The sequence below is a fragment of the Bremia lactucae genome, linkage group LG8, assembly GCF_004359215.1.
Source record: "Bremia lactucae strain SF5 linkage group LG8, whole genome shotgun sequence".
Taxonomy (NCBI): Eukaryota; Oomycota; class Peronosporomycetes; order Peronosporales; family Peronosporaceae; genus Bremia; species Bremia lactucae.
The window spans coordinates 517655-527587 of NC_090617.1; the positions used below are offsets into that span (position 1 = coordinate 517655).

The 9933-nt window shown below is 45.1% G+C and overlaps 6 protein-coding genes across 6 annotated transcripts; all 6 read left to right on the forward strand.

Moving 5' to 3' along the window:
- Positions 1-940: 940 nt before the first annotated feature.
- CCR75_002631 (uncharacterized protein) lies at positions 941-2570 on the forward strand (the record flags this gene model as incomplete). Its single annotated transcript, XM_067960728.1, has 3 exons — positions 941-1462; positions 1539-1751; positions 1821-2570. 3 exons carry the CDS (start codon positions 941-943, stop codon positions 2568-2570), a joined length of 1485 nt encoding a protein of 494 aa, XP_067823214.1.
- Positions 2571-2661: 91 nt separating this feature from the next.
- Positions 2662-3489, forward strand: CCR75_002630 (uncharacterized protein; the record flags this gene model as incomplete). Its single annotated transcript, XM_067960727.1, has 1 exon — positions 2662-3489. The coding sequence occupies one exon, from the start codon at positions 2662-2664 to the stop codon at positions 3487-3489; it is 828 nt and encodes a 275-aa protein (XP_067823213.1).
- Positions 3490-3630: 141 nt separating this feature from the next.
- On the forward strand, positions 3631-4557 carry CCR75_002629 (uncharacterized protein; the record flags this gene model as incomplete). The annotated part of the gene is made up of 1 exon (XM_067960726.1): positions 3631-4557. One exon carries the CDS (start codon positions 3631-3633, stop codon positions 4555-4557), a length of 927 nt encoding a protein of 308 aa, XP_067823460.1.
- A 179-nt stretch (positions 4558-4736) lies between these two features.
- Positions 4737-6425, forward strand: CCR75_002628 (uncharacterized protein; the record flags this gene model as incomplete). The annotated part of the gene is made up of 1 exon (XM_067960725.1): positions 4737-6425. One exon carries the CDS (start codon positions 4737-4739, stop codon positions 6423-6425), a length of 1689 nt encoding a protein of 562 aa, XP_067823461.1.
- A 237-nt stretch (positions 6426-6662) lies between these two features.
- Positions 6663-7337, forward strand: CCR75_002627 (uncharacterized protein; the record flags this gene model as incomplete). Its single annotated transcript, XM_067960724.1, has 1 exon — positions 6663-7337. The coding sequence occupies one exon, from the start codon at positions 6663-6665 to the stop codon at positions 7335-7337; it is 675 nt and encodes a 224-aa protein (XP_067823468.1).
- A 156-nt stretch (positions 7338-7493) lies between these two features.
- CCR75_002626 (uncharacterized protein) lies at positions 7494-8815 on the forward strand. Its single transcript, XM_067960723.1, has 2 exons — positions 7494-7864; positions 7927-8815. Exons 1-2 carry the CDS (start codon positions 7532-7534, stop codon positions 8545-8547), a joined length of 954 nt encoding a protein of 317 aa, XP_067823469.1. The 5' UTR covers positions 7494-7531; the 3' UTR covers positions 8548-8815.
- The last annotated feature ends 1118 nt before the right edge of the window (positions 8816-9933 follow it).

A 9933-nucleotide genomic window follows, 5' to 3' on the forward strand; every position in this document is an offset into this window, starting at 1 on the left:
AGAGTTTCGGGACGACGCGTTTGCGTCATCCCAGGTACAGGGGTCTGTACCTGTTGTAATCTCAACAGTTCCGCCTGTTGAGAGCCTTGCTGATTCAGCAAGGCTACTTTTTCCTTCATCTCGTCAAGTTCATGTTGTATGAACTTGGCGACGGTTGAATGGAGGGCATCTCTGTCTAAGTTGGACAGTAATGCCAGGATTGCATCGTTTCCTACGGATGAACTCATTCGTTCAACCGCACTCCTTTCTATATCACTTAGAAAGGAGTAGCTTTCAGGGGAAACGTGATGCGTATTCCCACTACCATCTAACATGTCCATGTTAAATGTGGGAAGTGTGGTCCTTGGACGGACTACAAAGTGCTACCAGGTGTAACGGGGCACTGCCGACTTGTACTACGTCCACTTCGCACTGCCTCAGTGCGAATGGTGCCTCGCGTCACTAGTACGTGCAGATGAAGTCTTCTCTTTAGAACAGTGCTTTTAAGAAATTTAAATGAAAACTGTATTAATATAATTCAGTTCTTCTTGTCTATCTACTTTATACAAACTTAATTATAAACTAATACAAAACATGTGCTAAAAGTCTTATCTGTCTTTGTCTTTGCGCGCGTCCAGCGCTGACTGAACCGCGGAGAAAGTAGATATAATGGTCTATATCTACCAATGGATAAGCTTATTAGAATATTACCATGTTAGTAATATTCTTTAGATATTATCTACCTTTTAGATAATATATTAATTAACAACCTTCAAATATTAATTTCATGTAACGTATTCACATGGCTAGAAATGACAATTCAATAATAACAAAATGTCTTGAATTACTTATTTACCCATTTAAAATTTCGATATGCTTTAAATATTCATTTCATTATCTCGTTCGATTAATTATCTGAAGATAATGTCCTCTGTAAACTTTTTTAGCAATTGTTTTTACTATGGAACTCGTGACGACTCAGCCACTGTCACTCGGCGACCTTAATGAGCTCTTGCTTAGTGATGACGAGCTCAGCGAGTTAATACTGGACCAGATTGATTTTGACTCCAACGACATTATGGTGGCTATTGGGGCCAATGGCACTGTGATGGATACGATGCTACCAGAAACGTGCGCCGCAAGCGAGCAGAACGAAATGGTGAGCGATTTTCGGTTGTCCTCTTCGAGTCCACTAAACCTCGGCCTAGAAAAATCTGGTGTGGACAATGGCCTAACCAAAAGTGACTTATTGGAAATCACGCCCGATGGGCGGATATCCTTCATAATGTCCCCAATAAAGGACACCAACGCGCTCGTCAAAACACCGCTCAGACTCGACAAGGAGCTGGTGCCACCTCTAACACCTGACCACACGCGCCGAGTTCGAAAATTACGTGGCAAAACAATATCTGAGTGCGAATCGCAAATTAAAGTTAAAGAGCGACTCCGCAGCTACGAGCGCCGCAGTCGTCACAAGCGCGAGGTGCAGTGTTTTTTTTTTTTTTTTGGTCATGCTTTGCTTAAATTGTGTTTAATGAATCGTGAATTTGTATTTAAAGCATACGATGAAGACAATGAGGGCGACCGTGGCAGCGATGGAGACGCGACTCTTTGAATTATGTGAAAGCATGAAGGCGGCCGAGTCTTTATCTTTCAAGATTGCCGAGCTGACAATGGAAGCCACTCATCTCACAAGTCATAATTATTGTCTTCGTAAAGCTTTGGACACCCACCGTTTTTTCCACTCAATGCTACAGCTCGAGTACGATCACGTACGAAACTTGTTTATCAATGTGTTCTGTGGCCATTTGTTCACTACATGCCTATTTTATTCAAGGTAGCGCGAGAGCACGCCCAAGTCTGTGGCCAAAGAGCTTTCCGCATTGCACTCGTGGCGTCCACTAAAGGAATCGACCTGTCTTGGTCTGATGCATGATTCATTTCTAGATATAAAGGCCTTTTCCACAAGTGCCGACTTTGTGTCGACTGGCTTAAAGCTCTGTGGATGGCAAGAATGGCGCAAGCTCGTCGGCAAGAGTGTCAATTTCATGTTTCATAAATCATTTGCGACCGACTGTAGCGAGGAGCTTGCAACACGGAGTTGGGCAATGCGAGCTGTGCAGGATCAAGTGTCGCGCTACTTTGGCCGGAGTCTCGAGGTCCAAGTCGAGGTGCTGCAGCGCTTGAAGAATGACGTCGTGATTGTGCGTCGCAAGATCCAACATCCCGTCGATGGCTGGGTGCACCATACGATTTATCTATTGTTTCGGAAGAAGACGCCAGATGGACACCTCGTGTGCATTCGAGACATTAATCCTGAGGCCACGGACGATCTGTGTGCTTTTTCGGGCTCGACCATATCGTTGTCGCAGAGTGTCATTTGGTCGAAGGCATTTATTTGGTGGAAATTCACAAATTTGCCAAAAAGGGAAGACCAGTCGAGGAATGGATTTGAGGTGGAGTACGGAGGATCATTAAGCTCGGCGACGTCAGCTGATGCCGCGTTCTGGATGCGTGAAGTTTTGATCTTAGCGTTGCGTTGGGAAAATCTTGTACTAGGGCCTATACTCACACTCGGCGACAAAGAGTAGCGGGGAAGCTGGGACGAGGGCAAGAGCGGCGTCGGGGTAACGGCAGTTAGTTGGATATTATTTACTTGGTCCCAATTGAAACTGTGGAAGAATGGAGCATCCTGCTAAGCTTCGCTGGGCTGCTCGTGACATGATTTGTCTTGGTCTTGCGGTATTTATAGGTCTCATCGTGCTCATGTGTCTGTTGGTCGCGCTAACGTCCACTTCAGTAGCACATCGTCAAGCCAATGCTGTTCTAGAGGCAGTTAAAACTGCTTCAGCTATTTCGTTTGATCTCAGCATTTTGCACGCTAATGCGACTACCCAAGAGACACTGCATGCGACTGGTCGATTGCAGCCTCGAGTAGCTGAGTGTACCCGCAGCCTCTACTTTGAGGGGCAGTTGACGGTGACGAACGGATTGAATGCGACTGAAATGTATGTGCTACAAAATCATCGCGGATACCGTCGCCCGCTCGGATCAAGCAACGTGACTGCAAAGTGTTTAACGACAGAAGACATACCGCCGCTACATACGCTGGCAGACACTGTACGTAGCGCCTTCCAACCGCAGCAATATTTGGAGTTCCATGTCCAATGCAACCCAGTGCAGTTTTCGTTTAATGGCATGCCGTTCGTTGTGTGTGCCGAGGATTGGCTTCGAACGAGGCTCAAAATGACGTCAGTGATTAAACCTGTGGTCAATGCGCGCCAGTCGTCGGAAGCAGTGCTGGTGATTCATGGTAAGCACTTGGCGTTAGAGGTCACATTTTTGTCAGACGCAGTGGAGGCAGCGAGGGATATTGATTCTTTCAATAAAGGGCTTCATCAGTGCGAGTATCTAGAGGCTCCGATGACTTCGGGCCAAGTTTGCTCTCTGCAGCCCATACGGTGTCCTGGGCTAGGCACGGATGCTTGCGTTAAGCGAGAGTTTATCTAATTTTTTAAGGAGAAGGAATTTTTGAACGAGTAGAATTTTTTTTGTCATTGAAATGTTTTTTAATAAGGTTTATACAGTTAGCTTGGGACGCTACGATGAAGTTGATTTTCTTTTTAACTTTCGCTGCGTACAGTTGAAAAAATGCACGAAGGTGTTGAGCACTTGAAGCGAACGGGACCGCTCAGCACAGTGTCCCTGGACTCTTCTTATGATGAAGATGGGAATCGAGCTAAGATGCATCAGCGACACGATTACACCTGTTGGATTCCTTTCGTGCTCTTAGCAGGATTTATTTTGGTCGCTGTTTTTCTCGTGCTTGCTCTGGACCACGATGCCAATTTGCATCAAGGTGCAAATAACGAAGATGATCCCATTTCGATGACAAAATTATCGTCATTGACGAGTAATAAGCATCTAACTGCACCTCAGAGGAAGTTGAGTGAGTGGTTCAACCTTGCAAGTAATGCAAGTCAGCTTGTTGTTGAAGGAAGCAACAGCAACGCAAGCTTTACCGGAGTTCTCTACCCACGAGTCGAGAGCAATTCCTTGCTACCATTCGACGCCTTGTTAGCCATCCAAATGGGCGAGGTGCTACCAAACTGGCAGTATATAGCGTTGCAGAACGATAGGGGATATAAATGGGTTGTGACACCGATGGGCGACGGGAATAGCATTATCACGAATGGTTGCTTAAATTCAAACCAAATAAGTCCGTTCGATGGGCTTGACTCGGTGTTCTTTACGGCTAGTTGGGCGTCTCCGTTTGACAAGTACTCAGTTACAATTGTTTTCAATAAAATAAAGTATACAATTTCGCAGGTGAACGACGACTCGGATGATTTAATGGCGGAAGATACTTGTTGGTTGATTGAGAGCGAAGACGAAGACATCGGCTTGTCTGTCTGCATTCGGGATCTGCTTCTGAAGTCAGACCTTGGGGAGCTGTTTCGGGCTGCAAGAGGGTGCTCCCGACTTGCACTCAGTTCAGTGCGCTCACTAAGACAATTGATGGGTTTTGTGCCATTGCCGTTGTGGAAGTGGTATGCTAGCTTTAATGGGCTAAGTTAGGCTTTTTTGAAGGCCGTGTTTCTGCATCATTTTGAATCGTAATTAATGGAATTTTGCTTGATTGCGATTTTTTTGAAAGGTCCCAATTTTAGATTTGTTTTCAGGAATGTCACAGTATTATAGAGCTCAGTTAAGAAATATAAAAGCCTAGTTAATTTAAATCACATGACGATTTGCTCATGGCATTTGCTCGGCTGACATTTCTCTGCGTTGACGTCGTGGTGCGCGAAGTCCCACAGGTTGAAGCTCTTTATCATGTCATAGCCATTTTAAAGGCGTTCCTGGATGTGTCAAAAGTCTTGTCCGTTGCAATCGCCGCGCAGAATCAGCCATTGAACTCGCAGTCTTTGATGCTATTAGAACACGCCGCAGTTCGCGAAAAGAAAAAGCTATTTTATTGGTCCTCGGAGCTGAAGCGACACTACAGACAATATCAATTTGAAACAGCATTGAATCATGCCGCTGCGCGAGGATTTTATGCCGGCGTGACGTGGTTACGAACTAAGTATTATCCGAAAGGGAAATTCCATGGCGCCGAGAGAGCTGCTCTGTATAGTGGTAATTTGAAAATGTTGCATTATTTGCATGACAATTTTGGCAACAAAATGGTCGATGACGTAGCTGTGGACAGTCAGGATGCTATTGCTCATGCAGCTGCCAATGGACGACTGGATCTTGTCAAGTGGTACTGTGAGATGAAGGGGCCATACGCGTTTGGATGGAACGTCATGGACGCGGCTATTGCGCATAATCATATGGTTGTCGTGCAATACTTAAATCAAGTGTTGGGTAATCGATGCACGAGGCGCGGGCTTGAAAGAGCGGCGTTAAACGGACACTTAAGAGCTGTGAAGTGGCTTAATGATTCCCGATATTATGAGATTCGGACGTTTAAATCACTAGAAAATGCAATAATTGGAGGTCACCTGGATATAGTACAGTATGTGATGCAGACAGTTGAGGTGGCTTATACGTCGTGGAATCAAGCAGCACTGGCGGCTGCTGTGACATATGGACAGCGCCATATTCTGGAGTGGCTGCACGTCCGAGCATCGAAGGCCGAAGTGGCGCACAATCGGTACTTTCGGTTTGAAGTTTTTACCAATCAATTGTATGGTGTGGCGAAAAGTGGTTATTTGGAAGTCTTGCAGTGGCTACATGAAAATCATTATCCTGTTCATTGTCGACGGGCTCATGCTGTTCGTGGAGCTGTTGCAGGAGGGCACAAAAACATTGTAGAGTGGCTGGAAAAAACTTTTAAAGGTCTCATACGTCAGCGTCATCGTATACGAATTGACAAGGCTGGAGGGTTTGGCGATTTAGAGTTTGTCCAGTGGCTATACTATCAGGGATACCGATTAACGGCCCACACAATGGATAACGCCGCTGCTGACGGCTTCTTGTCAATCGTGCGATGGATGCACGAAAGTGTCGAGAATTCCAAGTGTACAGTAGCGGCGATGGACCGCGCCGCTGCTAACAATTTTCTCGATGTTGTGAAGTACTTACATCAAAATCGCGCTGAAGGCTGCACAACTGCAGCAATGGACGATGCTGCCCGCCACGGTCATTACGAGGTGGTGAAATTTCTATATTTACACCGCAGCGAGTACTGCACGGCGCTGGCAGGGGAAACACGATCGGTTGCAGTATTGGAATTCTTGAAAGAGCATAAGCGACTTCGCACTCGATTGCCTAAGACGGTGGACGCCTCAAATAGAGGAGATCTTGCGCTGTTGCAGTGGCTTTACTCTCACGACCGAAGACATTTTGGATTCGAAGCTGTAGTCGATGAAGCACGTGAGCACAACCATTTTCACGTGTTGCGCTGGCTTGAGACGTTGCCTGAAGCTGGAAGACTGGTCTAGAACGGTGACATTGTCTTGAAATGAATTTCTAAAAGAAGCTTAACGCATTTGCATGTTAAAAAATGGTGGAAAATTGCTGTATTTGGTAAATTATAACTTTGTGACCTGTATCATGCATTAGTGGTAATATAACATAAATGCAACACAACAGTAAAGGTGGTTATATTTTGCACAAATCTTTATTGTCATTGATTGGCTTAAATAAACAGTGGCGTTCAACTTTTGTCATTTTTTACTATGAACGTTGCTGCTGCATCTTCGACGACCATGGCCATGCAAACCGACGCAGTTGCTTCGGCGATCTCGCCGCGTAAAAAGAAGCACTTCGGCCACAAAAATAAAAAAATAATTCGCGACGGGATGCCGATTGCGCGTGAAAATAAATCTAAGCGTCGGCGCAACAATCTCAAACAGCCGCTGACCAAGGAGATGCCACGCACATTGTCCCAACTGCTGAAAGAGCCCAAGGTTGCACTACTTCACCGTGTGGTAAAAACTATTGGTCCAAAGTTAGCGTGGCAACTCCTTCGTGAGACATTGCGACTTGAAAAGGACGGCGGTCAGTCGGTAAACGCAGTGGGCAGCGGCAAGCCCGAGCTCTTTTTTGTGGTGGACGAGGTATCGCAGGAGTACAAGCCACGACGTCGCACTTCTGGAGGTGTATTCTTCACGCTTCTTAAGGAGAAGGTGTCCAAAGAGATCTATCGCAGTATTTATGAAGTAGAGGATAGAAAGAAGAAGGATGCCAAGGTTCGTGCGCGCAACCGCGTGCGCCAGAGGATGGACTCCACACTAGATAAATTAGGCTTTGACGACCTTAATATTGCTTCAACTATTACAAAAGCTGCCACTTCAGCACCAATGGCAGTTGAAGACGGTGAGGTAGCGGCAGAGGAAATGCTTGTTTGCTAAGCAAGGCAATAGGGATATGCGCGTAGTGGCGGTAATTGAAATTTCTGCTTTGTGACTTTTCCCTCTAGATAATAATAATTTTAGTTATAAGACCTCGCCAGCATTTACGAATTCCAGAAAAAGCGTAATTGTGTGAACGAGATTCCTTGCAAGATAACCACACCGTTCGCGTACGCCACACCATACACTTAACAATGTCAACGCTGTTTCTGCGCTCTCGTCGCTTGCTGCCGTGTCTGGCTGCGCCTGCGCTTCTTTTATCAACCTCACCTGCTCGTTTAGAAGCTTCAGATACCGATTCGGCATCGCCGCCCGCCGTGGACTTTGTTGGTGTGTTTGTGGAGACAGAGTCGGCAAGGCGCCTAAGCCAAAAGTTTCCTAGCAAATTTGGCGCCGTCAGCGAGCCACTTGTGGTGGTGCTGCGCTTCCAGCCATCAATTGAGGAGCAAGAGGCCTTTGCACCTCTTTTTGGTCGTACGGCAAAGCTACAAGTCAAAGGATTGGCCGAGGATGATCATGTACAGACGGTAAGAATGTGTTGAGACGCGGATAAGTATCTTTTTGGATTTCAAAGTGAGCTCTGTTGCAGGTGCTGGTGGAAGTGACCACTGAGACTGGGGAATCTCTTGAATATGAGGGTTCAGCGGAGCCTGCACATTTGACACTGTCTACGTCAGCGGCCGGGCTTAGCGCTGGGTACTCGAGTGTATTGCTGGAGCGACTCCGCGCCAGTGATAAGTTGCGCTACTTGCTGAAGGACGATGAAGAGAAAAAGCATTGGTCTGGAGAACTTCCAATTTTTGAATCAGAGCATTTGCCACTTTTCAGCCCCTTTCCAGCGGTGGAAGCGAAGCTTGTCAAAGAGCAAGACGAGCTTGTGCTAGAAGGAACGATCTGTTTGTCTTCGCGCTTTGACGTGGCATCTGGTGAGTGCTTAGCACCGAAAGCAGAGTGTGGTTTTTGCAAATTCATGAAGGCAGGTCCGTGTGGAAAGGAATTTATTGCATGGGAGACATGTCTGGACCAGTGCAAGAAGCGCGGCGACGATTTTCTCGAGACTTGTGGACCGCAAACACTGGGCTTGCGCGACTGTGTTGAGGCGAATCCAGAATACTATCATGTGTTGAATGAAGGGCCTGGAGAGCAGGATTCTGAGCTGCAAAAGGAACAGGACAGTAAAAATCTTGAATTTCCTGAGACGGACGAGTAGAACATGTCGGTGCATTGTTAAGGAAGAAACGGCTACTCATTCTTGCGCACTGAGAGAAAACTATATTAAATTCTCCGTGAACGCTACCATTTTTTTCGTTCGGCGCTTTTGTTTAATGGATATTAAAGTATCATCCCTTCTTCACCTTAAATACTAGAACTAGCTTAAAGTTGGCTGAACTTGTGAATCAAGGACATCATTCATAGCGAATGCGTGTTGGCAAAACCAATCGACTATGCATATGCAGGGTGCGAATAGTTAATTCTGCTGCGAAGGGTACACGTACATAGGTATTGTTTCCTAAGCGAGTACTAAAAAATACAAATAATTTTTATCGTTATTAATTATTTGACATAGTAGTTCAATATTACAAAATTTGGTTATATTTGTAGCGGAGCTACCGGGAGACTTATAGACTCAGAGAGTCTCTTATTTCTATAAAACTTATGGGACGCATCTGACTTTGCCATAGGTAGGGGTCAATTTTAAACAGATGAATATATCAAATAACGTGTTTAACAACCCAGGGAGTCATACAAGCTATTAAAACTTAATAAATCCTTGTGTCTAAGTAGAGCGTGGCCGCATTACGACGTGCCCACCTACAAAAGTACAATTCCCCTTTTGATCTTAAAGCGTTAAGTGCCTTCCTAAGGCTTGCTCATTGATCGGTAGGAGATCTTTCTGAGGTAAATACTCTTGGGCACTAGTTGCCACTTGGTTCTACGAACCTCTGAATCCCTTAAACTTGTAGTGAGGTAGTTGTGGTGGGCGCGTAAGCGACCCCACCCAACACACTAAGTACTCTGGTTAAGTGTCGTCACGGGAGCGGTAATCCGGCTCCTCGTGCGCACTTACCAAGTAGGAAGTAGTTTTCAGACTGATTTATATTAAATTGTATTAAATATAAATACCTATTTTTACCAATTAAAATGTCATCTCTACAGATAACACTTAATATGTATTGCGAGCGTATCTTTTTAGATACCTCGCGTAACGGATGACGCTGGGCGTCATCCTTTCTAATGTGAATGCACCCATGTGCATCATATACACAAGGGTTGGTCACAAATGTGCACCAAACCCGAGTACTGGGTCAAATTACTATAATTTAGTAATTGACCATCCCCTTATGTAACGGGGTGTATCGTTACATGAAATTAACACTAAAAGGTTGTTAATTAATATATTATCTAAAAGGTAGATAATATTTGGAGGATATTACTTTATATAGTAATGTCCTGAATTCTTATCCATAAATAGGTATAGACCATTATGTCTATTTATTCCGCAGACTAATCAGCTGTAGAAGTAATCAAAGAGAGTTACAAGATAAGATAGATAAGAATTCATTTACATGTTTAGTATTAGTTTATAGTTAAGTCA

Excerpts from the sequence above, each read along its gene's own strand:
- CCR75_002626 (XM_067960723.1), top strand. The coding sequence starts at position 7,532 with ATGTCAACGCTGTTTCTGCGCTCTCGTCGCTTGCTGCCGTGTCTGGCT. Across the intron at positions 7,865-7,926 it reads AGGATGATCATGTACAGACG|GTGCTGGTGGAAGTGACCAC; the intron begins GTAAGAATGTGT and ends GCTCTGTTGCAG.